Genomic DNA, 26,908 nt, shown 5'->3' on the forward strand with positions numbered 1-26,908 from the left:
GGTGTCTTCTTGGTAAAACAGAGGGAGCGGCCCCAGGTCTACAGGGTGTCTTCTTGGTAAGACAGAGGGAGCGTCCCCAGGTCTACAGGGGTCTTCTTGGTAAGACAGAGGGAGTGTCCCCAGGTCTACAGGGTGTCTTCTTGGTAAGACAGAGGGAGCGGCCCCAGGTCTACAGGGGTCTTCTTGGTAAGACAGAGGGAGCGTCGTAGAACACTGTGTCAGATAGGGACATATTAGGGTTGTTCTGAGACCCAGGAGGGCTGAGGGGGTAGGTGGGGGTTGTTCTGAGACCCAGGAGGGCTGAGGGGGTAGGTGGGGGTTGTTCTGAGACCCAGGAGGGCTGAGGGGGTAGGTGGGGGTTGTTCTGAGACCCAGGAGGGCTGAGGGGGTAGGTGGGGGTTGTTCTGAGACCCAGGAGGGCTGAGGGGGTAGGTGGGGGTTGTTCTGAGACCCAGGAGGGCTGAGGGGGTAGGTGGGGGTTGTTCTGAGACCCAGGAGGGCTGAGGGGGTAGGTGGGGGTTGTTCTGAGACCCAGGAGGGCTGGGGACTTAGGGGGTAGGTGGGGGTTGTTCTGAGACCCAGGAGGGCTGGGGGCTGAGGGTGTAGGTGGGGGTTGTTCTGAGACCCAGGAGGGCTGAGGGGGTAGGTGGGGGTTGTTCTGAGACCCAGGAGGGCTGGGGGTGTAGGTGGGGGTTGTTCTGAGACTCAGGAGGGCTGACGGTGTAGGTGGGGGTTGTTCTGAGACCCAGGAGGGCTGAGGGGGTAGGTGGGGGTTGTTCTGAGACCCAGGAGGGCTGGGGACTTAGGGGGTAGGTGGGGGTTGTTCTGAGACCCAGGAGGGCTGGGGGCTGAGGGTGTAGGTGGGGGTTGTTCTGAGACCCAGGAGGGCTGAGGGGGTAGGTGGGGGTTGTTCTGAGACCCAGGAGGGCTGAGGGGGTAGGTGGGGGTTGTTCTGAGACCCAGGAGGGCTGGGGGCTGAGCGGGTAGGTGGGAGTTGTTCTGAGACCCAGGAGGGATGGGGGCTGAGGGTGTAGGTGGGGGTTGTTCTGAGACCCAGGAGGGCTGAGGGGGTAGGTGGGGGTTGTTCTGAGACCCAGGAGGGCTGAGGGGGAAGGTGGGGGTTGTTCTGAGACCCAGGAGGGCTGAGGGTGTAGGTGGGGGTTGTTCTGAGACCCAGGAGGGCTAAGGGTGTAGGTGGGGGTTGTTCTGAGACTCAGGAGGGCTGAGGGTGTAGGTGGGGGTTGTTCTGAGACCCAGGAGGGCTGAGGGGGTAGGTGGGGGTTGTTCTGAGACCCAGGAGGGCTGGGGGCTGAGCGGGTAGGTGGGAGTTGTTCTGAGACCCAGGAGGGCTGGGGGCTGAGGGTGTAGGTGGGGGTTGTTCTGAGACCCAGGAGGGCTGAGGGGGTAGGTGGGGGTTGTTCTGAGACCCAGGAGGGCTGAGTGGGTAGGTGGGGGTTGTTCTGAGACCCAGGAGGGCTGGGGGCTGAGCGGGTAGGTGGGAGTTGTTCTGAGACCCAGGAGGGCTGGGGGCTGAGGGTGTAGGTGGGGGTTGTTCTGAGACCCAGGAGGGCTGAGGGGGTAGGTGGGGGTTGTTCTGAGACCCAGGAGGGCTGAGTGGGTAGGTGGGGGTTGTTCTGAGACCCAGGAGGGCTGGGGGCTGAGCGGGTAGGTGGGAGTTGTTCTGAGACCCATGAGGGCTGAGTGGGTAGGTGGGGGTTGTTCTGAGACCCAGGAGGGCTGGGGGCTGAGCGGGTAGGTGGGAGTTGTTCTGAGACCCAGGAGGGCTGGGGGCTGAGGGGGTAGGTGGGGGTTGTTCTGAGACCCAGGAGGGCTGGGGGCTGAGGGGGTAGGTGGGGGTTGTTCTGAGACCCAGGAGGGCTGAGGGGGTAGGTGGGGGTTGTTCTGAGACCCAGGAGGGCTGGGGACTTAGGGGGTAGGTGGGGGTTGTTCTGAGACCCAGGAGGGCTGGGGGCTGAGGGTGTAGGTGGGGGTTGTTCTGAGACCCAGGAGGGCTGAGGGGGAAGGTGGGGGTTGTTCTGAGACCCAGGAGGGCTGGGGCCTGAGGGGGTAGGTGGGGGTTGTTCTGAGACCCAGGAGTGCTGGGGACTTAGGGGGTAGGTGGGGGTTGTTCTGAGACCCAGGAGGGCTGGGGGCTGAGGGTGTAGGTGGGGGTTGTTCTGAGACCCAGGAGGGCTGAGTGGGTAGGTGGGGGTTGTTCTGAGACCCAGGAGGGCTGGGGGCTGAGCGGGTAGGTGGGAGTTGTTCTGAGACCCAGGAGGGCTGGGGGCTGAGGGTGTAGGTGGGGGTTGTTCTGAGACCCAGGAGGGCTGAGGGGGTAGGTGGGGGTTGTTCTGAGACCCAGGAGGGCTGAGTGGGTAGGTGGGGGTTGTTCTGAGACCCAGGAGGGCTGGGGGCTGAGCGGGTAGGTGGGAGTTGTTCTGAGACCCATGAGGGCTGAGTGGGTAGGTGGGGGTTGTTCTGAGACCCAGGAGGGCTGGGGGCTGAGCGGGTAGGTGGGAGTTGTTCTGAGACCCAGGAGGGCTGGGGGCTGAGGGGGTAGGTGGGGGTTGTTCTGAGACCCAGGAGGGCTGGGGGCTGAGGGGGTAGGTGGGGGTTGTTCTGAGACCCAGGAGGGCTGAGGGGGTAGGTGGGGGTTGTTCTGAGACCCAGGAGGGCTGGGGACTTAGGGGGTAGGTGGGGGTTGTTCTGAGACCCAGGAGGGCTGGGGGCTGAGGGTGTAGGTGGGGGTTGTTCTGAGACCCAGGAGGGCTGAGGGGGTAGGTGGGGGTTGTTCTGAGACCCAGGAGGGCTGAGGGGGTAGGTGGGGGTTGTTCTGAGACCCAGGAGGGCTGAGGGGGAAGGTGGGGGTTGTTCTGAGACCCAGGAGGGCTGGGGCCTGAGGGGGTAGGTGGGGGTTGTTCTGAGACCCAGGAGTGCTGGGGACTTAGGGGGTAGGTGGGGGTTGTTCTGAGACCCAGGAAGGCTGGGGGCTGAGGGTGTAGGTGGGGGTTGTTCTGAGACCCAGGAGGGCTGAGTGGGTAGGTGGGGGTTGTTCTGAGACCCAGGAGGGCTGGGGGCTGAGCGGGTAGGTGGGAGTTGTTCTGAGACCCAGGAGGGCTGAGTGGGTAGGTGGGGGTTGTTCTGAGACCCAGGAGGGCTGGGGGCTGAGCGGGTAGGTGGGAGTTGTTCTGAGACCCAGGAGGGCTGGGGGCTGAGGGGGTAGGTGGGGGTTGTTCTGAGACCCAGGAGGGCTGGGGGCTGAGGGGGTAGGTGGGGGTTGTTCTGAGACCCAGGAGGGCTGAGGGGGTAGGTGGGGGTTGTTCTGAGACCCAGGAGGGCTGGGGACTTAGGGGGTAGGTGGGGGTTGTTCTGAGACCCAGGAGGGCTGGGGGCTGAGGGTGTAGATGGGGGTTGTTCTGAGACCCAGGAGGGCTGAGGGGGTAGGTGGGGGTTGTTCTGAGACCCAGGAGGGCTGGGGACTTAGGGGGTAGGTGGGGGTTGTTCTGAGACCCAGGAGGGCTGGGGGCTGAGGGTGTAGGTGGGGGTTGTTCTGAGACCCAGGAGGGCTGAGGGGGTAGGTGGGGGTTGTTCTGAGACCCAGGAGGGCTGAGGGGGTAGGTGGGGGTTGTTCTGAGACCCAGGAGGGCTGGGGACTTAGGGGGTAGGTGGGGGTTGTTCTGAGACCCAGGAGGGCTGGGGGCTGAGGGTGTAGGTGGGGGTTGTTCTGAGACCCAGGAGGGCTGAGGGGGTAGGTGGGGGTTGTTCTGAGACCCAGGAGGGCTGGGGACTTAGGGGGTAGGTGGGGGTTGTTCTGAGACCCAGGAGGGCTGGGGGCTGAGGGTGTAGGTGGGGGTTGTTCTGAGACCCAGGAGGGCTGAGGGGGTAGGTGGGGGCTGTTCTGAGACCCAGGAGGGCTGAGGGGGTAGGTGGGGATTGTTCTGAGACCATGGAGGGCTGGGGACTTAGGGGGTAGGTGGGGGTTGTTCTGAGACCCAGGAGGGCTGAGGGTGTAGGTGGGGGTTGTTCTGAGACCCAGGAGGGCTGGGGGCTGAGGGGGTAGGTGGGGGTTGTTCTGAGACCCAGGAGGGCTGAGGGGGTAGGTGGGGGTGGTTCTGAGACCCAGGAGGGCTGAGGGGGAAGGTGGGGGTTGTTCTGAGACCCAGGAGGGCTGAGGGGGTAGGTGGGGGTTGTTCTGAGACCCAGGAGGGCTGGGGTGTAGGTGGGGGTTGTTCTGAGACCCAGGAGGGCTGAGGGGGAAGGTGGGGGTTGTTCTGAGACGCAGGAGGGCTGAGTGGGTAGGTGGGGGTTGTTCTGAGACCCAGGAGGGCTGGGGGCTGATGGGGTAGGTGGGGATTGTTCTGAGACCATGGAGGGCTGGGGACTTAGGGGGTAGGTGGGGGTTGTTCTGAGACGCAGGAGGGCTGAGTGGGTAGGTGGGGGTTGTTCTGAGACCCAGGAGGGCTGGGGGTTGAGCGGGTAGGTGGGAGTTGTTCGGAGACCCAGGAGGGCTGGGTGCTGAGGGGGTAGGTGGGGATTGTTCTGAGACCATGGAGGGCTGGGGACTTAGGGGGTAGGTGGGGGTTGTTCTGAGACCCAGGAGGGCTGGGGGCGGAGGGTGTAGGTGGGGGTTGTTCTGAGACCCAGGAGGGCTGGGGGCTGAGGGGGTAGGTGGGGGTTGTTCTGAGACCCAGGAGGGCTGAGGGGGTAGGTGGGGGTTGTTCTGAGACCCAGAAGGGCTGAGGGGGAAGGTGGGGGTTGTTCTGAGACCCAGGAGGGCTGAGGGGGTAGGTGGGGGTTGTTCTGAGACCCAGGAGGGCTGGGGTGTAGGTGGGGGTTGTTCTGAGACCCAGGAGGACTGGGGGCTGAGGGGGTAGGTGGGGGTTGTTCTGAGACCCAGGAGGGCTGAGGGGGTAGGTGGGGTTGTTCTGAGACCCAGGAGGGCTGAGTGGGTAGGTGGGGTTTGTTCTGAGACCCAGGAGGGCTGGGGGCTGAGCGGGTAGGTGGGAGTTGTTCTGAGACCCAGGAGGGCTGGGGGCTGAGGGGGTAGGTGGGGGTTGTTCTGAGACCCAGGAGGGCTGGGGACTTAGGGGGTAGGTGGGGGTTGTTCTGAGACCCAGGAGGGCTGGGGGCTGAGGGTGTAGGTGGGGGTTGTTCTGAGACCCAGGAGGGCTGAGGGGGTAGGTGGGGGTTGTTCTGAGACCCAGGAGGGCTGGGGGCTGAGGGGGTAGGTGGGGGTTGTTCTGAGACCCAGGAGGGCTGAGGGGGTAGGTGGGGGTTGTTCTGAGACCCAGGAGGGCTGAGGGGGAAGGTGGGGGTTGTTCTGAGACCCAGGAGGGCTGGGGGCTGAGGGGGTAGGTGGGGGTTGTTCTGAGACCCAGGAGGGCTGAGGGCTGAGGGGGTAGGTGGGGGTTGTTCTGAGACCCAGGAGGGCTGAGGGGGTAGGTGGGGGTTGTTCTGAGACCCAGGAGGGCTGGGGGGGAAGGTGGGGGTTGTTCTGAGACCCAGGAGGGCTGAGGGGGAAGGTGGGGGTTGTTCTGAGACCCAGGAGGGCTGGGGGGGGGAGGTGGGGGTTGTTCTGAGACCCAGGAGGGCTGAGGGGGTAGGTGGGGGTTGTTCTGAGACCCAGGAGGGCTGGGGTGTAGGTGGGGGTTGTTCTGAGACCCAGGAGGGCTGGGGGTGTAGGTGGGGGTTGTTCTGAGACCCAGGAGGGCTGAGGGGGTAGGTGGGGGTTGTTCTGAGACCCAGGAGGGCTGGGGTGTAGGTGGGGGTTGTTCTGAGACCCAGGAGGGCTGGGGGTGTAGGTGGGGGTTGTTCTGAGACTCAGGAGGGCTGAGGGTTTAGGTGGGGGTTGTTCTGAGACCCAGGAGGGCTGGGGGTGTAGGTGGGGGTTGTTCTGAGACCCAGGAGGGCTGAGGGGGAAGGTGGGGGTTGTTCTGAGACCCAGGAGGGCTGAGGGGGTAGGTGGGGGTTGTTCTGAGACCCAGGAGGGCTGGGGTGTAGGTGGGGGTTGTTCTGAGACCCAGGAGGGCTGGGGGTGTAGGTGGGGGTTGTTCTGAGACTCAGGAGGGCTGAGGGTGTAGGTGGGGGTTGTTCTGAGACACAGGAGGGCTGGGGGTTGAGGGGGTAGGTGGGGGTTGTTCTGAGACCCAGGAGGGCTGGGGGCTGAGGGTGTAGGTGGGGGTTGTTCTGAGACCCAGGAGGGCTGAGGGGGTAGGTGGGGGTTGTTCTGAGACCCAGGAGGGCTGAGGGGGAAGGTGGGGGTTGTTCTGAGACCCAGGAGGGCTGAGGGTGTAGGTGGGGGTTGTTCTGAGACCCAGGAGGGCTGAGGGTGTAGGTGGGGGTTGTTCTGAGACTCAGGAGGGCTGAGGGTGTAGGTGGGGGTTGTTCTGAGACCCAGGAGGGCTGAGGGGGTAGGTGGGGGTTGTTCTGAGACCCAGGAGGGCTGGGGGCTGAGCGGGTAGGTGGGAGTTGTTCTGAGACCCAGGAGGGCTGAGGGGGTAGGTGGGGGTTGTTCTGAGACCCAGGAGGGCTGAGTGGGTAGGTGGGGGTTGTTCTGAGACCCAGGAGGGCTGGGGGCTGAGCGGGTAGGTGGGAGTTGTTCTGAGACCCAGGAGGGCTGGGGGCTGAGGGTGTAGGTGGGGGTTGTTCTGAGACCCAGGAGGGCTGAGGGGGTAGGTGGGGGTTGTTTGAGACCCAGGAGGGCTGAGAGGTGGGGGTTGTTCTGAGACCCAGGAGGGCTGGGGGCTGAGCGGGTAGGTGGGAGTTGTTCTGAGACCCAGGAGGGCTGAGGGGGTAGGTGGGGGTTGTTCTGAGACCCAGGAGGGCTGGGGACTTAGGGGGTAGGTGGGGGTTGTTCTGAGACCCAGGAGGGCTGGGGGCTGAGGGTGTAGGTGGGGGTTGTTCTGAGACCCAGGAGGGCTGAGGGGGTAGGTGGGGGTTGTTCTGAGACCCAGGAGGGCTGAGGGGGTAGGTGGGGGTTGTTCTGAGACCCAGGAGGGCTGGGGACTTAGGGGGTAGGTGGGGGTTGTTCTGAGACCCAGGAGGGCTGGGGGCTGAGGGTGTAGGTGGGGGTTGTTCTGAGACCCAGGAGGGCTGAGGGGGTAGGTGGGGGTTGTTCTGAGACCCAGGAGGGCTGGGGACTTAGGGGGTAGGTGGGGGTTGTTCTGAGACCCAGGAGGGCTGGGGGCTGAGGGTGTAGGTGGGGGTTGTTCTGAGACCCAGGAGGGCTGAGGGGGTAGGTGGGGGCTGTTCTGAGACCCAGGAGGGCTGAGGGGGTAGGTGGGGATTGTTCTGAGACCATGGAGGGCTGGGGACTTAGGGGGTAGGTGGGGGTTGTTCTGAGACCCAGGAGGGCTGGGGGCTGAGGGGGTAGGTGGGGGTTGTTCTGAGACCCAGGAGGGCTGAGGGGGTAGGTGGGGGCTGTTCTGAGACCCAGGAGGGCTGAGGGGGTAGGTGGGGGTTGTTCTGAGACCCAGGAGGGCTGAGGGGGAAGGTGGGGGTTGTTCTGAGACCCAGGAGGGCTGAGGGGGTAGGTGGGGGTTGTTCTGAGACCCAGGAGGGCTGGGGTGTAGGTGGGGGTTGTTCTGAGACCCAGGAGGGCTGAGGGGGAAGGTGGGGGTTGTTCTGAGACGCAGGAGGGCTGAGTGGGTAGGTGGGGGTTGTTCTGAGACCCAGGAGGGCTGGGGGCTGATGGGGTAGGTGGGGATTGTTCTGAGACCATGGAGGGCTGGGGACTTAGGGGGTAGGTGGGGGTTGTTCTGAGACGCAGGAGGGCTGAGTGGGTAGGTGGGGGTTGTTCTGAGACCCAGGAGGGCTGGGGGTTGAGCGGGTAGGTGGGAGTTGTTCGGAGACCCAGGAGGGCTGGGTGCTGAGGGGGTAGGTGGGGATTGTTCTGAGACCATGGAGGGCTGGGGACTTAGGGGGTAGGTGGGGGTTGTTCTGAGACCCAGGAGGGCTGGGGGCGGAGGGTGTAGGTGGGGGTTGTTCTGAGACCCAGGAGGGCTGGGGGCTGAGGGGGTAGGTGGGGGTTGTTCTGAGACCCAGGAGGGCTGAGGGGGTAGGTGGGGGTTGTTCTGAGACCCAGAAGGGCTGAGGGGGAAGGTGGGGGTTGTTCTGAGACCCAGGAGGGCTGAGGGGGTAGGTGGGGGTTGTTCTGAGACCCAGGAGGGCTGGGGTGTAGGTGGGGGTTGTTCTGAGACCCAGGAGGACTGGGGGCTGAGGGGGTAGGTGGGGGTTGTTCTGAGACCCAGGAGGGCTGAGGGGGTAGGTGGGGTTGTTCTGAGACCCAGGAGGGCTGAGTGGGTAGGTGGGGTTTGTTCTGAGACCCAGGAGGGCTGGGGGCTGAGCGGGTAGGTGGGAGTTGTTCGGAGACCCAGGAGGGCTGGGGGCTGAGGGGGTAGGTGGGGGTTGTTCTGAGACCCAGGAGGGCTGGGGACTTAGGGGGTAGGTGGGGGTTGTTCTGAGACCCAGGAGGGCTGGGGGCTGAGGGTGTAGGTGGGGGTTGTTCTGAGACCCAGGAGGGCTGAGGGGGTAGGTGGGGGTTGTTCTGAGACCCAGGAGGGCTGGGGGCTGAGGGGGTAGGTGGGGGTTGTTCTGAGACCCAGGAGGGCTGAGGGGGTAGGTGGGGGTTGTTCTGAGACCCAGGAGGGCTGAGGGGGAAGGTGGGGGTTGTTCTGAGACCCAGGAGGGCTGGGGGCTGAGGGGGTAGGTGGGGGTTGTTCTGAGACCCAGGAGGGCTGGGGGCTGAGGGGGTAGGTGGGGGTTGTTCTGAGACCCAGGAGGGCTGAGGGGGTAGGTGGGGGTTGTTCTGAGACCCAGGAGGGCTGGGGGGGAAGGTGGGGGTTGTTCTGAGACCCAGGAGGGCTGAGGGGGAAGGTGGGGGTTGTTCTGAGACCCAGGAGGGCTGGGGGGGGAGGTGGGGGTTGTTCTGAGACCCAGGAGGGCTGTGGGGGTAGGTGGGGGTTGTTCTGAGACCCAGGAGGGCTGGGGTGTAGGTGGGGGTTGTTCTGAGACCCAGGAGGGCTGGGGGTGTAGGTGGGGGTTGTTCTGAGACCCAGGAGGGCTGAGGGGGTAGGTGGGGGTTGTTCTGAGACCCAGGAGGGCTGGGGTGTAGGTGGGGGTTGTTCTGAGACCCAGGAGGGCTGGGGGTGTAGGTGGGGGTTGTTCTGAGACTCAGGAGGGCTGAGGGTGTAGGTGGGGGTTGTTCTGAGACCCAGGAGGGCTGGGGGTGTAGGTGGGGGTTGTTCTGAGACCCAGGAGGGCTGAGGGGGAAGGTGGGGGTTGTTCTGAGACCCAGGAGGGCTGAGGGGGTAGGTGGGGGTTGTTCTGAGACCCAGGAGGGCTGGGGTGTAGGTGGGGGTTGTTCTGAGACCCAGGAGGGCTGGGGGTGTAGGTGGGGGTTGTTCTGAGACTCAGGAGGGCTGAGGGTGTAGGTGGGGGTTGTTCTGAGACACAGGAGGGCTGGGGGTTGAGGGGGTAGGTGGGGGTTGTTCTGAGACCCAGGAGGGCTGGGGGCTGAGGGTGTAGGTGGGGGTTGTTCTGAGACCCAGGAGGGCTGAGGGGGTAGGTGGGGGTTGTTCTGAGACCCAGGAGGGCTGAGGGGGAAGGTGGGGGTTGTTCTGAGACCCAGGAGGGCTGAGGGGGTAGGTGGGGGTTGTTCTGAGACCCAGGAGGGCTGGGGTGTAGGTGGGGGTTGTTCTGAGACCCAGGAGGGCTGGGGGTGTAGGTGGGGGTTGTTCTGAGACTCAGGAGGGCTGAGGGTGTAGGTGGGGGTTGTTCTGAGACACAGGAGGGCTGGGGGTTGAGGGGGTAGGTGGGGGTTGTTCTGAGACCCAGGAGGGCTGAGGGGGTAGGTGGGGGTTGTTCTGAGACCCAGGAGGGCTGTGGGGGAAGGTGGGGGTTGTTCTGAGACCCAGGAGGGCTGAGGGTGTAGGTGGGGGTTGTTCTGAGACCCAGGAGGGCTGAGGGTGTAGGTGGGGGTTGTTCTGAGACTCAGGAGGGCTGAGGGTGTAGGTGGGGGTTGTTCTGAGACCCAGGAGGGCTGAGGGGGTAGGTGGGGGTTGTTCTGAGACCCAGGAGGGCTGGGGGCTGAGCGGGTAGGTGGGAGTTGTTCTGAGACCCAGGAGGGCTGAGGGGGTAGGTGGGGGTTGTTCTGAGACCCAGGAGGGCTGAGTGGGTAGGTGGGTGTTGTTCTGAGACCCAGGAGGGCTGGGGGCTGAGCGGGTAGGTGGGAGTTGTTCTGAGACCCAGGAGGGCTGAGTGGGTAGGTGGGGGTTGTTCTGAGACCCAGGAGGGCTGGGGGCTGAGCGGGTAGGTGGGAGTTGTTCTGAGACCCAGGAGGGCTGGGGGCTGAGGGGGTAGGTGGGGGTTGTTCTGAGACCCAGGAGGGCTGGGGGCTGAGGGGGTAGGTGGGGGTTGTTCTGAGACCCAGGAGGGCTGAGGGGGTAGGTGGGGGTTGTTCTGAGACCCAGGAGGGCTGGGGACTTAGGGGGTAGGTGGGGGTTGTTCTGAGACCCAGGAGGGCTGGGGGCTGAGGGTGTAGGTGGGGGTTGTTCTGAGACCCAGGAGGGCTGAGGGGGTAGGTGGGGGTTGTTCTGAGACCCAGGAGGGCTGGGGGCTGAGGGGGTAGGTGGGGGTTGTTCTGAGACCCAGGAGGGCTGGGGGCTGAGGGGGTAGGTGGGGGTTGTTCTGAGACCCAGGAGGGCTGAGGGGGTAGGTGGGGGTTGTTCTGAGACCCAGGAGGGCTGGGGACTTAGGGGGTAGGTGGGGGTTGTTCTGAGACCCAGGAGGGCTGGGGGCTGAGGGTGTAGGTGGGGGTTGTTCTGAGACCCAGGAGGGCTGAGGGGGTAGGTGGGGGTTGTTCTGAGACCCAGGAGGGCTGAGGGGGTAGGTGGGGGTTGTTCTGAGACCCAGGAGGGCTGAGGGGGAAGGTGGGGGTTGTTCTGAGACCCAGGAGGGCTGGGGCCTGAGGGGGTAGGTGGGGGTTGTTCTGAGACCCAGGAGTGCTGGGGACTTAGGGGGTAGGTGGGGGTTGTTCTGAGACCCAGGAGGGCTGGGGGCTGAGGGTGTAGGTGGGGGTTGTTCTGAGACCCAGGAGGGCTGAGGGGGTAGGTGGGGGTTGTTCTGAGACCCAGGAGGGCTGAGGGGGTAGGTGGGGGTTGTTCTGAGACCCAGGAGGGCTGAGGGGGAAGGTGGGGGTTGTTCTGAGACCCAGGAGGGCTGAGGGGGTAGGTGGGGGTTGTTCTGAGACCCAGGAGGGCTGGGGTGTAGGTGGGGGTTGTTCTGAGACCCGGGAGGGCTGGGGGTGTAGGTGGGGGTTGTTCTGAGACACAGGAGGGCTGGGGGTGTAGGTGGGGGTTGTTCTGAGACCCAGGAGGGCTGTGGGGGTAGGTGGGGGTTGTTCTGAGACCCAGGAGGGCTGAGGGGGAAGGTGGGGGTTGTTCTGAGACGCAGGAGGGCTGAGGGGGTAGGTGGGGGTTGTTCTGAGACCCAGGAGGGCTGAGGGGGAAGGTGGGGGTTGTTCTGAGACCCAGGAGTGCTGGGGACTTAGGGGGTAGGTGGGGGTTGTTCTGAGACCCAGGAGGGCTGGGGGCTGAGGGTGTAGGTGGGGGTTGTTCTGAGACCCAGGAGGGCTGGGGGCGGAGGGTGTAGGTGGGGGTTGTTCTGAGACCCAGGAGGGCTGGGGGCTGAGGGGGTAGGTGGGGGTTGTTCTGAGACCCAGGAGGGCTGAGGGGGTAGGTGGGGGTTGTTCTGAGACCCAGGAGGGCTGAGGGGGAAGGTGGGGGTTGTTCTGAGACCCAGGAGGGCTGAGGGGGTAGGTGGGGGTTGTTCTGAGACCATGGAGGGCTGGGGACTTAGGGGGTAGGTGGGGGTTGTTCTGAGACCCAGGAGGGCTGGGGGCGGAGGGTGTAGGTGGGGGTTGTTCTGAGACCCAGGAGGGCTGGGGGCTGAGGGGGTAGGTGGGGGTTGTTCTGAGACCCAGGAGGGCTGAGGGGGTAGGTGGGGGTTGTTCTGAGACCCAGGAGGGCTGAGGGGGAAGGTGGGGGTTGTTCTGAGACCCAGGAGGGCTGAGGGGGTAGGTGGGGGTTGTTCTGAGACCCAGGAGGGCTGGGGTGTAGGTGGGGGTTGTTCTGAGACCCAGGAGGGCTGAGGGGGAAGGTGGGGGTTGTTCTGAGACGCAGGAGGGCTGAGTGGGTAGGTGGGGGTTGTTCTGAGACCCAGGAGGGCTGGGGGCTGAGCGGGTAGGTGGGAGTTGTTCTGAGACCCAGGAGGGCTGGGGGCTGATGGGGTAGGTGGGGATTGTTCTGAGACCATGGAGGGCTGGGGACTTAGGGGAGGTGGGGGTTGTTCTGAGACGCAGGAGGGCTGAGTGGGTAGGTGGGGGTTGTTCTGAGACCCAGGAGGGCTGGGGGTTGAGCGGGTAGGTGGGAGTTGTTCGGAGACCCAGGAGGGCTGGGTGCTGAGGGGGTAGGTGGGGATTGTTCTGAGACCATGGAGGGCTGGGGACTTAGGGGGTAGGTGGGGGTTGTTCTGAGACCCAGGAGGGCTGGGGGCGGAGGGTGTAGGTGGGGGTTGTTCTGAGACCCAGGAGGGCTGGGGGCTGAGGGTGTAGGTGGGGGTTGTTCTGAGACCCAGGAGGGCTGAGGGGGTAGGTGGGGGTTGTTCTGAGACCCAGGAGGGCTGGGGACTTAGGGGGTAGGTGGGGGTTGTTCTGAGACCCAGGAGGGCTGGGGGCTGAGGGTGTAGGTGGGGGTTGTTCTGAGACCCAGGAGGGCTGAGGGGGAAGGTTGGGGTTGTTCTGAGACCCAGGAGGGCTGAGGGGGTAGGTGGGGGTTGTTCTGAGACCCAGGAGGGCTGGGGGCTGAGGGGGTAGGTGGGGGTTGTTCTGAGACCCAGGAGGGCTGAGGGGGTAGGTGGGGGTTGTTCTGAGACCCAGGAGGGCTGAGGGGGAAGGTGGGGGTTGTTCTGAGACCCAGGAGGGCTGGGGGCTGAGGGGGTAGGTGGGGGTTGTTCTGAGACCCAGGAGGGCTGGGGACTTAGGGGGTAGGTGGGGGTTGTTCTGAGACCCAGGAGGGCTGAGGGGGTAGGTGGGGGTTGTTCTGAGACCCAGGAGGGCTGGGGGGGTAGGTGGGGGTTGTTCTGAGACTCAGGAGGGCTGAGGGTGTAGGTGGGGGTTGTTCTGAGACCCAGGAGGGCTGAGGGGGTAGGTGGGGGTTGTTCTGAGACCCAGGAGGGCTGAGGGGGGAGGTGGGGGTTGTTCTGAGACCCAGGAGGGCTGAGGGGGTAGGTGGGGGTTGTTCTGAGACCCAGGAGGGCTGAGGGGGAAGGTGGGGGTTGTTCTGAGACCCAGGAGGGCTGAGGGGGTAGGTGGGGGTTGTTCTGAGACCCAGGAGGGCTGGGGTGTAGGTGGGGGTTGTTCTGAGACCCAGGAGGGCTGGGGGTGTAGGTGGGGGTTGTTCTGAGACTCAGGAGGGCTGAGGGTGTAGGTGGGGGTTGTTCTGAGACACAGGAGGGCTGGGGGTTGAGGGGGTAGGTGGGGGTTGTTCTGAGACCCAGGAGGGCTGGGGGCTGAGCGGGTAGGTGGGGGTTGTTCTGAGACCCAGGAGGGCTGGGGGCTGAGGGGGTAGGTGGGGGTTGTTCTGAGACCCAGGAGGGCTGAGGGGGTAGGTGGGGGTTGTTCTGAGACCCAGGAGGGCTGAGGGGGAAGGTGGGGGTTGTTCTGAGACCCAGGAGGGCTGGGGGCTGAGCGGGTAGGTGGGAGTTGTTCTGAGACCCAGGAGGGCTGGGGGCTGAGCGGGTAGGTGGGAGTTGTTCTGAGACCCAGGAGGGCTGGGGGCTGAGCGGGTAGGTGGGAGTTGTTCTGAGACCCAGGAGGGCTGGGGGCTGAGGGGGTAGGTGGGGGTTGTTCTGAGACCCAGGAGGGCTGGGGGCTGAGGGGGTAGGTGGGGGTTGTTCTGAGACCCAGGAGGGCTGAGGGGGTAGGTGGGGGTTGTTCTGAGACCCAGGAGGGCTGAGGGGGAAGGTGGGGGTTGTTCTGAGACCCAGGAGGGCTGGGGGCTGAGCGGGTAGGTGGGAGTTGTTCTGAGACCCAGGAGGGCTGGGGGCTGAGGGGGTAGGTGGGGGTTGTTCTGAGACCCAGGAGGGCTGAGGGGGTAGGTGGGGGTTGTTCTGAGACCCAGGAGGGCTGAGTGGGTAGGTGGGGGTTGTTCTGAGACCCAGGAGGGCTGGGGGCTGAGCGGGTAGGTGGGAGTTGTTCTGAGACCCAGGAGGGCTGGGGGCTGAGGGGGTAGGTGGGGGTTGTTCTGAGACCCAGGAGGGCTGGGGACTTAGGGGGTAGGTGGGGGTTGTTCTGAGACCCAGGAGGGCTGGGGGCTGAGGGGGTAGGTGGGGGTTGTTCTGAGACCCAGGAGGGCTGAGGCGGTAGGTGGGGGTTGTTCTGAGACCCTATGAGGGCTGGGGGCTGAGGGTGTAGGTGGGGGTTGTTCTGAGACCCAGGAGGGCTGAGTGGGTAGGTGGGGGTTGTTCTGAGACCCAGGAGGGCTGGGGGCTGAGCGGGTAGGTGGGAGTTGTTCTGAGACCCAGGAGGGCTGGGGGCTGAGGGGGTAGGTGGGGGTTGTTCTGAGACCCAGGAGGGCTGGGGACTTAGGGGGTAGGTGGGGGTTGTTCTGAGACCCAGGAGGGCTGGGGGCTTAGGGTGTAGGTGGGGGTTGTTCTGAGACTCAGGAGGGCTGGGGGCTGGGGACTTAGGGGGTAGGTGGGGGTTGTTCTGAGACCCAGGAGGGCTGGGGACTTAGGGGGTAGGTGGGGGTTGTTCTGAGACCCAGGAGGGCTGGGGGCTGAGGGGGTAGGTGGGGGTTGTTCTGAGACTCAGGAGGGCTGGGGGCTGAGGGTGTAGGTGGGGGTGGGGGATGTTCTGAGACCCAGGAGGGCTGGGGGCTGAGGGGGTAGGTGGGGGTGGGGGTTGTTCTGAGACCCAGGTGGGCTGGGGGCTGAGGGGGTAGGTTGGGGTTGTTCTGAGACCCAGGAGGGCTGGGGGCTGAGGGTGTAGGTGGGGGTTGTTCTGAGACCCAGGAGGGCTTAGGGGGTAGGTGGGGGTTGTTCTGAGACCCAGGAGGGCTGAGGGGGTAGGTGGGGGTTGTTCTGAGACCCAGGAGGGGTCAGGGTGTAGGTGGGGGTTGTTCTGAGACCCAGGAGGGCTGAGGGGGTAGGTGGGGGTTGTTCTGAGACCCAGGAGGGCTGGGGGCTGAGGGGGTAGGTGGGGGTGGGGGTTGTTCTGAGACCCAGGAGGGCTGAGGGTGTAGGTGGGGGTTGTTCTGAGACCCAGGAGGGCTGGGGGGGAAGGTGGGGGTTGTTCTGAGACCCAGGAGGGCTGAGGGGGAAGGTTGGGGTTGTTCTGAGACCCAGGAGGGCTGAGGGGGTAGGTGGGGGTGGTTCTGAGACCCAGGAGGGCTGGGGTGTAGGTGGGGGTTGTTCTGAGACCCAGGAGGGCTGGGGGTGTAGGTGGGGGTTGTTCTGAGACTCAGGAGGGCTGAGGGTGTAGGTGGGGGTTGTTCTGAGACACAGGAGGGCTGGGGGTTGAGGGGGTAGGTGGGGGTTGTTCTGAGACCCAGGAGGGCTGGGGGCTGAGGGTGTAGGTGGGGGTTGTTCTGAGACCCAGGAGGGCTGAGGGGGTAGGTGGGGGTTGTTCTGAGACCCAGGAGGGCTGGGGGCTGAAGGGGTAGGTGGGGGTTGTTCTGAGACCCAGGAGGGCTGAGGGGGTAGGTGGGGGTTGTTCTGAGACCCAAGAGGGCTGAGTGGGTAGGTGGGGGTTGTTCTGAGACCCAGGAGGGCTGGGGGCTGAGCGGGTAGGTGGGAGTTGTTCTGAGACCCAGGAGGGCTGGGGGCTGAGGGGGTAGGTGGGGGTTGTTCTGAGACCCAGGAGGGCTGGGGACTTAGGGGGTAGGTGGGGGTTGTTCTGAGACCCAGGAGGGCTGGGGGCTGAAGGGGTAGGTGGGGGTTGTTCTGAGACCCAGGAGGGCTGAGGGGGTAGGTGGGGGTTGTTCTGAGACCCAGGAGGGCTGAGTGGGTAGGTGGGGGTTGTTCTGAGACCCAGGAGGGCTGGGGGCGGAGGGTGTAGGTGGGGGTTGTTCTGAGACCCAGGAGGGCTGGGGGCTGAGGGGGTAGGTGGGGGTTGTTCTGAGACCCAGGAGGGCTGAGGGGGTAGGTGGGGGTTGTTCTGAGACCCAGGAGGGCTGAGGGGTGGGTGGGGGGTGTTCTGAGACCCAGGAGGGCTGAGGGGGTAGGTGGGGGTTGTTCTGAGACCCAGGAGGGCTTGGGTGTAGGTGGGGGTTGTTCTGAGACCCAGGAGGGCTGGGGGTGTAGGTGGGGGTTGTGAGACTCAGGAGGGCTGAGGGTGTAGGTGGGGGTTGTTGAGACCCAGGAGGGCTGATGGGTGTAGGTGGGGGTTGTTCTGAGACCCAGGAGGGCTGAGGGCTGGGGGTGTAGGTGGGGGTTGTTCTGAGACTCAGGAGGTGGGGGTTGTTCTGAGACCCAGGAGGGCTGATGGGTGTAGGTGGGGGTTGTTCTGAGACCCAGGAGGGCTGAGGGGGAAGGTGGGGGTTGTTCTGAGACCCAGGAGGGCTGAGGGGGAAGGTGGGGGTTGTTCTGAGACCCAGGAGGGCTGGGGGTGTAGGTGGGGGTTGTTCTGAGACACAGGAGGGCTGGGGTGTAGGTGGGGGTTGTTCTGAGACACAGGAGGGCTGGGGGCTGAGGGGGTAGGTGGGGGTTGTTCTGAGACCCAGGAGGGCTGGGGGCTGAGGGTGTAGGTGGGGGTTGTTCTGAGACCCAGGAGGGCTGAGGGGGTAGGTGGGGGTTGTTCTGAGACCCAGGAGGGCTGGGAGCTGAGGGGGTAGGTGGGGGTTGTTCTGAGACCCAGGAGGGCTGAGGGGGTAGGTGGGGGTTGTTCTGAGACCCAGGAGGGCTGAGGGGGAAGGTGGGGTTGTTCTGAGACCCAGGAGGGCTGAGTGGGTAGGTGGGGGTTGTTCTGAGACCCAGGAGGGCTGGGGGCTGAGCGGGTAGGTGGGAGTTGTTCTGAGACCCAGGAGGGCTGGGGGCTGAGGGGGTAGGTGGGGGTTGTTCTGAGACCCAGGAGGGCTGGGGACTTAGGGGGTAGGTGGGGGTTGTTCTGAGACCCAGGAGGGCTGGGGGCTGAGGGTGTAGGTGGGGGCTGAGGGGGAAGGTGGGGTTGTTCTCTGAGACCCAGGAGGTGGGGGTTCTGAGACCCAGGAGGGGGGTAGGTGGGGGTTGTTCTGAGACCCAGGAGGGCTGGGGGCTGAGACCCAGGAGGGCTGGGGGCTGAGGGTGTAGGTGGGGGTTGTTCTGAGACCCAGGAGGGCTGAGGAGGTGGGGGGTTCTGAGACCCAGGAGGGGGTAGGTGGGGGTTGTTCTGAGACCCAGGAGGGCTGAGGGGGTAGGTGGGGGTTGTTCTGAGACCCAGGAGGGCTGAGGGGGAAGGTGGGGTTGTTCTGAGACCCAGGAGGGCTGAGTGGGTAGGTGGGGGTTGATCTGAGACACAGGAGGGCTGGGGGCTGAGCGGGTAGGTGGGAGTTGTTCTGAGACCCAGGAGGGCTGGGGGCTGAGGGGGTAGGTGGGGGTTGTTCTGAGACCCAGGAGGGCTGGGGACTTAGGGGGTAGGTGGGGGTTGTTCTGAGACCCAGGAGGGCTGGGGGCTGAGGGTGTAGGTGGGGGTTGTTCTGAGACCCAGGAGGGCTGAGGGGGTAGGTGGGGGTTGTTCTGAGACCCAGGAGGGCTGGGGGCTGAGGGGGTAGGTGGGGGTTGTTCTGAGACTCAGGAGGGCTGGGGGCTGAGGGTGTAGGTGGGGGTGGGGGATGTTCTGAGACCCAGGAGGGCTGGGGGCTGAGGTGGGGGTTGTTCTGAGACCCAGGGGGTAGGTGGGGGTTGGGGGTTGTTCTGAGACCCAGGAGGGCTGGGGGCTAGGGGGTAGGTGGGGGTTGTTCTGAGACCCAGGAGGGCTGAGGGGGTAGGTGGGGGTTGTTCTGAGACCCAGGAGGGGTCAGGGTGTAGGTGGGGGTTGTTCTGAGACCCAGGAGGGCTGAGGGGGTAGGTGGGGGTTGTTCTGAGACCCAGGAGGGCTGGGGGCTGAGGGGGTAGGTGGGGGTGGGGGTTGTTCTGAGACCCAGGAGGGCTGAGGGTGTAGGTGGGGGTTGTTCTGAGACCCAGGAGGGCTGGGGGGAAGGTGGGGGTTGTTCTGAGACCCAGGAGGGCTGAGGGGGAAGGTTGGGGTTGTTCTGAGACCCAGGAGGGCTGAGGGGGTAGGTGGGGGTTGTTCTGAGACCCAGGAGGGCTGGGTTGTAGGTGGGGGTTGTTCTGAGACCCAGGAGGGCTGGGGGTGTAGGTGGGGGTTGTTCTGAGACTCAGGAGGGCTGAGGGTGTAGGTGGGGGTTGTTCTGAGACACAGGAGGGCTGGGGGTTGAGGGGGTAGGTGGGGGTTGTTCTGAGACCCAGGAGGGCTGGGGGCTGAGGGTGTAGGTGGGGGTTGTTCTGAGACCCAGGAGGGCTGAGGGGGTAGGTGGGGGTTGTTCTGAGACCCAGGAGGGCTGGGGGCTGAAGGGGTAGGTGGGGGTTGTTCTGAGACCCAGGAGGGCTGAGGGGGTAGGTGGGGGTTGTTCTGAGACCCAGGAGGGCTGTGTGGGTAGGTGGGGGTTGTTCTGAGACCCAGGAGGGCTGGGGGCTGAGCGGGTAGGTGGGAGTTGTTCTGAGACCCAGGAGTGCTGGGGGCTGAGGGGGTAGGTGGGGGTTGTTCTGAGACCCAGGAGGGCTGGGGACTTAGGGGGTAGGTGGGGGTTGTTCTGAGACCCAGGAGGGCTGGGGGCTGAAGGGGTAGGTGGGGGTTGTTCTGAGACCCAGGAGGGCTGAGGGGGTAGGTGGGGGTTGTTCTGAGACCCAGGAGGGCTGGGGGCTGAAGGGGTAGGTGGGGGTTGTTCTGAGACCCAGGAGGGCTGAGGGGGTAGGTGGGGGTTGTTCTGAGACCCAGGAGGGCTGAGTGGGTAGGTGGGGGTTGTTCTGAGACCCAGGAGGGCTGGGGGCTGAGCGGGTAGGTGGGAGTTGTTCTGAGACCCAGGAGGGCTGGGGGCTGAGGGGGTAGGTGGGGGTTGTTCTGAGACCCAGGAGGGCTGGGGACTTAGGGGGTAGGTGGGGGTTGTTCTGAGACCCAGGAGGGCTGGGGGCTGAAGGGGTAGGTGGGGGTTGTTCTGAGACCCAGGAGGGCTGAGGGGGTAGGTGGGGGTTGTTCTGAGACCCAGGAGGGCTGAGTGGGTAGGTGGGGGTTGTTCTGAGACCCAGGAGGGCTGGGGGCGGAGGGTGTAGGTGGGGGTTGTTCTGAGACCCAGGAGGGCTGGGGGCTGAGGGGGTAGGTGGGGGTTGTTCTGAGACCCAGGAGGGCTGAGGGGGTAGGTGGGGGTTGTTCTGAGACCCAGGAGGGCTGAGGGGAAGGTGGGGGTTGTTCTGAGACCCAGGAGGGCTGAGGGGGTAGGTGGGGGTTGTTCTGAGACCCAGGAGGGCTTGGGTGTAGGTGGGGGTTGTTCTGAGACCCAGGAGGGCTGGGGGTGTAGGTGGGGGTTGTTCTGAGACTCAGGAGGGCTGAGGGTGTAGGTGGGGGTTGTTCTGAGACCCAGGAGGGCTGGGGGTGTAGGTGGGGGTTGTTCTGAGACCCAGGAGGGCTGAGGGGGAAGGTGGGGGTTGTTCTGAGACCCAGGAGGGCTGAGGGGGAAGGTGGGGGTTGTTCTGAGACCCAGGAGGGCTGGGGGTGTAGGTGGGGGTTGTTCTGAGACACAGGAGGGCTGGGGTGTAGGTGGGGGTTGTTCTGAGACACAGGAGGGCTGGGGGCTGAGGGGGTAGGTGGGGGTTGTTCTGAGACCCAGGAGGGCTGGGGGCTGAGGGTGTAGGTGGGGGTTGTTCTGAGACCCAGGAGGGCTGAGGGGGTAGGTGGGGGTTGTTCTGAGACCCAGGAGGGCTGGGAGCTGAGGGGGTAGGTGGGGGTTGTTCTGAGACCCAGGAGGGCTGAGGGGGTAGGTGGGGGTTGTTCTGAGACCCAGGAGGGCTGGGGGCTGAGCGGGTAGGTGGGAGTTGTTCTGAGACCCAGGAGGGCTGGGGGCTGAGGGGGTAGGTGGGGGTTGTTCTGAGACCCAGGAGGGCTGGGGACTTAGGGGGTAGGTGGGGGTTGTTCTGAGACCCAGGAGGGCTGGGGGCTGAGGGTGTAGGTGGGGGTTGTTCTGAGACCCAGGAGGGCTGAGGGGGTAGGTGGGGGTTGTTCTGAGACCCAGGAGGGCTGGGGGCTGAGGGGGTAGGTGGGGGTTGTTCTGAGACCCAGGAGGGCTTGTGGGTGTTGTTCTGGGGGGGTGTAGGTGGGGGTTGTTCTGAGACCCAGGAGGGCTGGGGGGGTAGGTGGGGGTTGTTCTGAGACCCAGGAGGGCTGAGGGTGTAGGTGGGGATTGTTCTGAGAATCAGGAGGGCTGAGGGTGTAGGTGGGGGTTGTTCTGAGACCCAGGAGGGCTGGGGGTGTAGGTGGGGGTTGTTCTGAGACTCAGGAGGGCTGAGGGTGTAGGTGGGGGTTGTTCTGAGACACAGGAGGGCTGGGGGCTGAGGGGGTAGGTGGGGGTTGTTCTGAGACCCAGGAGGGCTGGGGGCTGAGGGGGTAGGTGGGGGTTGTTCTGAGACCCAGGAGGTCTGGGGGCTGAGTGGGTAGGTGGGGGTTGTTCTGAGACCCAGGAGGGCTGGGGGTGTAGGTGGGGGATGTTCTGAGACCCAGGAGGGCTGAGGGGGTAGGTGGGGGGTGTTCTGAGACCCAGGAGGGCTGAGGGTGTAGGTGGGGGTTGTTCTGAGACCCAGGAGGGCTGTGGGTGTAGGGGGAGGGTTGCTCTGAGACCCAGGAGGGCTGAGGGGGTAGGTGGGGGTTGTTCTGAGACCCAGGAGGGCTGGGGGTGTAGGTGGGGGTTGTTCTGAGACCCAGGAGGGCTGAGGGTGTAGGTGGGGGTTGTTCTGAGACCCAGGAGGACTGAGGGGGTAGGTGGGGGTTGTTCTGAGACCCAGGAGGGCTGAGGGGCTGAGGGGGTAGGTGGGGGTTGTTCTGAGACCCAGGAGGGCTGGGGGTGTAGGTGGGGGTTGTTCTGAGACCCAGGAGGGCTGAGGGGGTAGGTGGGGGTTGTTCTGAGACCCAGGAGGGCTGAGGGTGTAGGTGGGGGTTGTTCTGAGACCCAGGAGGGCTGGGGGTGTAGGTGGGGGTTGTTCTGAGACCCAGGAGGGCTGAGGGGGTAAGTGGGGGTTGTTCTGAGACCCAGGAGGGCTGAGGGTGTAGGTGGGGGTTGTTCTGAGACCCAGGAGGTCTGAGGGTGTAGGTGGGGGTTGTTCTGAGACCCAGGAGGGCTGAGGGGGTAGGTGGGGGTTGTTCTGAGACCCAGGAGGGCTGAGGGGATAGGTGGGAGTTGTTCTGAGACCCAGGAGGGCTGAGGGGGTAGGTGGGGGTTGTTCTGAGACCCAGGAGGGCTGAGGGTGTAGGTGGGGGTTGTTCTGAGACCCAGGAGGGCTCAGGGGGTAGGTGGGGGTTGTTCTGAGACCCAGGAGGGCTGGGGGCTGAGGGGGTAGGTGGGGGTTGTTCTGAGACTCAGGAGGGCTGGGGGCTGAGGGTGTAGGTGGGGGTGGGGGTTGTTCTGAGACCCAGGAGGGCTGGGGGCTGAGGGGGTAGGTGGGGGTTGTTCTGAGACCCAGGAGGGCTGAGGGTGTTGGTGGGGGTTGTTCTGAGACCCAGGAGGGCTGTGGGTGTAGGTGGGGGTTGTTCTGAGACCCAGGAGGGCTGAGGGTGTAGGTGGGGGTTGTTCTGAGACCCAGGAGGGCTGGGGGTGTAGGTGGGGGTTGTTCTGAGACCCAGGAGGGCTGAGGGGGTAGGTGGGGGTTGTTCTGAGACCCAGGAGGGCTGAGGGTGTAGGTGGGGGTTGTTCTGAGACCCAGGAGGTCTGAGGGTGTAGGTGGGGGTTGTTCTGAGACCCAGGAGGGCTGAGGGGGTAGGTGGGGGTTGTTCTGAGACCCAGGAGGTCTGAGGGTGTAGGTGGGGGTTGTTCTGAGACCCAGGAGGGCTGAGGGTGTAGGTGGGGGTTGTTCTGAGACCCAGGAGGGCTCAGGGGGTAGGTGGGGGTTGTTCTGAGACCCAGGAGGGCTGGGGGCTGAGGGGGTAGGTGGGGGTTGTTCTGAGACTCAGGAGGGCTGGGGGCTGAGGGTGTAGGTGGGGGTGGGGGTTGTTCTGAGACCCAGGAGGGCTGGGGGCTGAGGGGGTAGGTGGGGGTGGGGGTTGTTCTGAGACCCAGGTGGGCTGGGGGCTGAGGGGGTAGGTTGGGGTTGTTCTGAGACCCAGGAGGGCTGGGGGCTGAGGGGGTAGGTGGGGGTGGGGGTTGTTCTGAGACCCAGGAGGGCTGGGGGCTGAGGCTGTAGGTGGGGGTTGTTCTGAGACCCAGGAGGGCTGAGGGGGTAGGTGGGGGTTGTTCTGAGACCCAGGAGGGCTGAGGGGGTAGGTGGGGGTTGTTCTGAGACCCAGGAGGGCTGAGGGGGTAGGTGGGGGTTGTTCTGAGACCCAGGAGGGCTCAGGGGGTAGGTGGGGGTTGTTCTGAGACCCAGGAGGGCTGAGGGGGTAGGTGGGGTTGTTCTGAGACCCAGGAGGGCTGGGGGCTGAGGGGGTAGGTGGGGGTGGGGGTTGTTCTGAGACCCAGGAGGGCTGGGGGCTGAGGGGGTAGGTGGGGGTTGTTCTGAGACCCAGGAGGGCTGGGGGCTGAGGATGTAGGTGGGGGTTGTTCTGAGACCCAGGAGGGCTGAGGGGGTAGGTGGGGGTTGTTCTGAGACCCAGGAGGGCTGAAGGGGTAGGTGGGGGTTGTTCTGAGACCCAGGAGGGCTGGGGGCTGAGGGGGTAGGTGGGGGTGGGGGTTGTTCTGAGACCCAGGAGGGCTACAGATGGCCCTCACAGTCTACAGGTGGCCCTCACAGTCTACAGGTGGCCCTCACAGTCTACAGGTGGCCCTCACAGTCTACAGGTGGCCCTCACAGTCTACAGGTGTTCCTCACAGTCTACAGGTGGCCCTCACAGTCTACAGGTGTTCCTCACAGTCTACAGGTGGCCCTCACAGTCTACAGGTGGCCCTCACAGTCTACAGGTGTTCCTCACAGTCTACAGGTGGCCCTCACAGTCTACAGGTGTTCCTCACAGTCTCCAGGTGTTCCTCACAGTCTACAGGTGGCCCTCACAGTCTACAGGTGTTCCTCACAGTCTACAGGTGGCCCTCACAGTCTACAGGTGTTCCTCACAGTCTACAGGTGTTCCTCACAGTCTCCAGGTGGCCCTCACAGTCTACAGGTGTTCCTCACAGTCTACAGGTGGCCCTCACAGTCTACAGGTGTTCCTCACAGTCTCCAGGTGGCCCTCACAGTCTCCAGGTGGCCCTCACAGTCTACAGGTGTTCCTCACAGTCTACAGGTGGCCCTCACAGTCTACAGGTGTTCCTCACAGTCTCCAGGTGGCCCTCACAGTCTACAGGTGGCCCTCACATTCTACAGGTGGCCCTCACAGTCTACAGGTGTTCCTCACAGTCTACAGGTGGCCCTCACAGTCTACAGGTGTTCCTCACAGTCTACAGGTGGCCCTCACAGTCTACAGGTGGCCCTCACAGTCTACAGGTGGCCCTCACAGTCTACAGGTGGCCCTCACAGTCTCCAGGTGGCCCTCACAGTCTCCAGGTGGCCCTCACAGTCTACAGGTGGCCCTCACAGTCTCCAGGTGGCCCTCACAGTCTACAGGTGGCCCTCACAGTCTACAGGTGGCCCTCACAGTCTACAGGTGTTCCTCACAGTCTCCAGGTGGCCCTCACAGTCTACAGGTGGCCCTCACATTCTACAGGTGGCCCTCACAGTCTACAGGTGTTCCTCACAGTCTACAGGTGGCCCTCACAGTCTACAGGTGTTCCTCACAGTCTACAGGTGGCCCTCACAGTCTACAGGTGGCCCTCACAGTCTACAGGTGGCCCTCACAGTCTACAGGTGGCCCTCACAGTCTCCAGGTGGCCCTCACAGTCTCCAGGTGGCCCTCACAGTCTACAGGTGGCCCTCACAGTCTACAGGTGGCCCTCACAGTCTCCAGGTGTTCCTCACAGTCTCCAGGTGGCCCTCACAGTCTCCAGGTGGCCCTCACAGTCTCCAGGTGGCCCTCACAGTCTACAGGTGGCCCTCACAGTCTACAGGTGTTCCTCACAGTCTCCAGGTGGCCCTCACAGTCTACAGGTGGCCCTCACAGTCTACAGGTGTTCCTCACAGTCTCCAGGTGTTCCTCACAGTCTACAGGTGGCCCTCACAGTCTACAGGTGGCCCTCACAGTCTCCAGGTGTTCCTCACAGTCTACAGGTGGCCCTCACAGTCTACAGGTGGCCCTCACAGTCTCCAGGTGGCCCTCACAGTCTCCAGGTGGCCCTCACAGTCTACAGGTGGCCCTCACAGTCTACAGGTTATTATTACTTATTAGAATGCTATATTTGCATTTTTAAATGAGACAGGAGCCTCTACAGCACCTCAAGGGGGTTTTGGAGTGCAGCAGAGACCTGATCAATGCTTAAGGGTGAAGTGTGACAAATTATTATTTTGGGAGAGGAGACGATGTTGGTCATGACTGATGAGGTTCAGTAGATGATGAACCCAGTACCATGCAGGTTATGCTCATGGGGGGAGGAAGATGAAGAGGAGGAGAAGGACAAGAAGAAAGAGGTTTCTGTTTAACCGCAGTATATTAAAAGGGTTAAACTTGGACCAGGAAGTAAAACCACGAAGTTACTATGGGCGTTATGATCATTCTCGTCATGTGACAAGCAGTCTGTATGACTGAAATGTGCAGTATGACAAAACAAGACTACAGTATAACGTTTCCGTTTAGCGAGATACACACGAGACAGACAAACAACGTACAAACAGGATGAAGTATTGTACAGCGCTTACCTCAGCTCTTGTCCAATGAGCTCGGTGGGAACTAGAGAACCAATAAGAGACGAGCAAAGGTGAACCAGCTGAAAGCTGCACTGCAGAAGGAACTAGTTACAATCAATAAATCACAAATGCATAAGAATCCCTGGAGGATCTTCACAGAAATAACTAGAAATATACAGACATTTAAAAACAAAATACAAAAATACAAAACATATACAGAAATAACTAGAAATATACAGACATTTAAAAACAAAATACAAAAATATAAAGCATATACAGAAATAAATAGAAATATACAGAAATATACATTCATTATCGGGAGAAAAATGAACACACACACACACACACACACACACACACACACACACACACACAGCCAAGGACACCCAGATCAGTCAAATTGCTCTGTGCTGATCAGAGGAAATATACAATTACATGCAGACTTCAGCATTAATTGTTGCAGTAATTATCATAATTAAAATCATAATTAAAAGAAAAACTACCTACATCAGATAAAAATACTGCATTTCATTCAGGCGACTTAATTGTCTTAAAAAAATAAAATAATCATAGTCTATGATCAACAATACTATAAGCTGTTGGCTACTCGAGGGAATTGATTGGGGCATTCAAAAATAAGAGCTTGTTTTTAGAAATATCATTAAGTTTTCATTATGGCCATTGGAGAAAATCTCTCTCCTCATAGTCAGGCCTCCCTGTGGCATGAGAGCTGAACTCACCTCTGATTCCCTTGGAGCGTGTGCGTGTGCTTCGCGTGTCATCACTCTCCACACTCATCTGTCACAAAGGAAAGAGGTCACAGAGAGTCAAGACAGGTCAGGACAGGTCAAGACAGGTCAGGACAGGTTTTAATGGAAGAGGAAATGACAGAAGAACAGCAGCCATTACAGACTAACACCCACTCACTGTTACAGTTTAAATGCATGTTCACTTACATGTATCCAACATAATATCCACATCTGATTATATACAGAGTACACACAATGTCACCCCCCACCTCTCTCCCCCTCCTCTCTCTCCCCCTCCTCTCTCTCCCCCTTCTCTCCCCTCTCCCCCTCCTCTCCCCTCTCCCCTCCTCCTCTCTCCCCACCTCCTCTCCCCCTCCTCTCCCCCCCCCTCCTCCTCTCCCCCCACCTCCTCTCCCCCCCTCATCCTCTCCCCCCCTCCTCCTCTCCCCTCCTCCTCTCTCCCCACCTCCTCTCCCCTTTCCCCTCCTCCTCTCTCCCCACCTCCTCTCCCCCTCCTCTCCCCCCCCCTCCTCCTCTCCCCCCACCTCCTCTCCCCCCCTCATCCTCTCCCCCTCCTCCTCTCCCCTCCTCCTCTCTCCCCACCTCCTCTCCCCTTTCCCCTCCTCCTCTCTCCCCCTCCTCTCTCTCCCCACCTCCTCTCCCCTCTCCCCTCCTCCTCTCTCCCCCTCCTCTCTCTCCCCCTCCTCTCTCTCCCCCTCCTCTCCCCTCTCCCCTCCTCCTCACCTCCTCTCCCCTCTCCCCCACTCCTCTCTCCCCCACTCCTCTCCCCCTCCTCTCCCCTCCTCCTCTCTCCCCACCTCCTCTCCTCTCCCCTCCTCCTCTCTCCCCCTCCTCTCTCTCCCCCTCCTCTCCCCTCTCCCCTCCTCCTCTCTCCCCACCTCCTCTCCCCCTCCTCTCCCCTCTCCCCCCTCCTCCTCTCCCCTCCTCCTCTCTCCCCACCTCCCCTCTCCCCCTCCTCTCCCCTCCTCCTCTCTCCCCACCTCCCCTCTCCCTCCTCCTCTCCCCTCACCTCCCCTCTCCTCCTCTCTCCCCCTTCTTCTCTCCCTCTCCTCTCTCCCCCTTCCTCTCCCCCCTCTCACCCCCTCTCCTCTCCCCCCCTCCTCTCTCCCCACTCCTCCTCTCTCCCCCTAACCTGG

At 63.1% G+C, this 26,908-nt stretch overlaps 1 protein-coding gene across 1 annotated transcript in view; it reads right to left on the minus strand.

The window, feature by feature from the left end:
- The window catches only part of LOC139417394 (myelin transcription factor 1-like), a 64,096-nt gene that overhangs the window by 25,751 nt on the left and 11,437 nt on the right, over window positions 1–26,908 (minus strand). The window contains exons 3-4 of the mRNA XM_071166664.1: window positions 25,743–25,800; window positions 25,015–25,094 (exon numbers count right to left, since the gene is read on the minus strand). Of these exons, the coding sequence (XP_071022765.1) occupies window positions 25,015–25,094; window positions 25,743–25,784 (122 nt within the window). The 5' untranslated portion in view covers window positions 25,785–25,800. The remainder of the gene's footprint in view (window positions 1–25,014; window positions 25,095–25,742; window positions 25,801–26,908) is intronic.

The sequence above is a fragment of the Oncorhynchus clarkii genome, chromosome 9 (genome assembly GCF_045791955.1).
Source record: "Oncorhynchus clarkii lewisi isolate Uvic-CL-2024 chromosome 9, UVic_Ocla_1.0, whole genome shotgun sequence".
Lineage (NCBI taxonomy): Eukaryota > Metazoa > Chordata > Actinopteri > Salmoniformes > Salmonidae > Oncorhynchus > Oncorhynchus clarkii.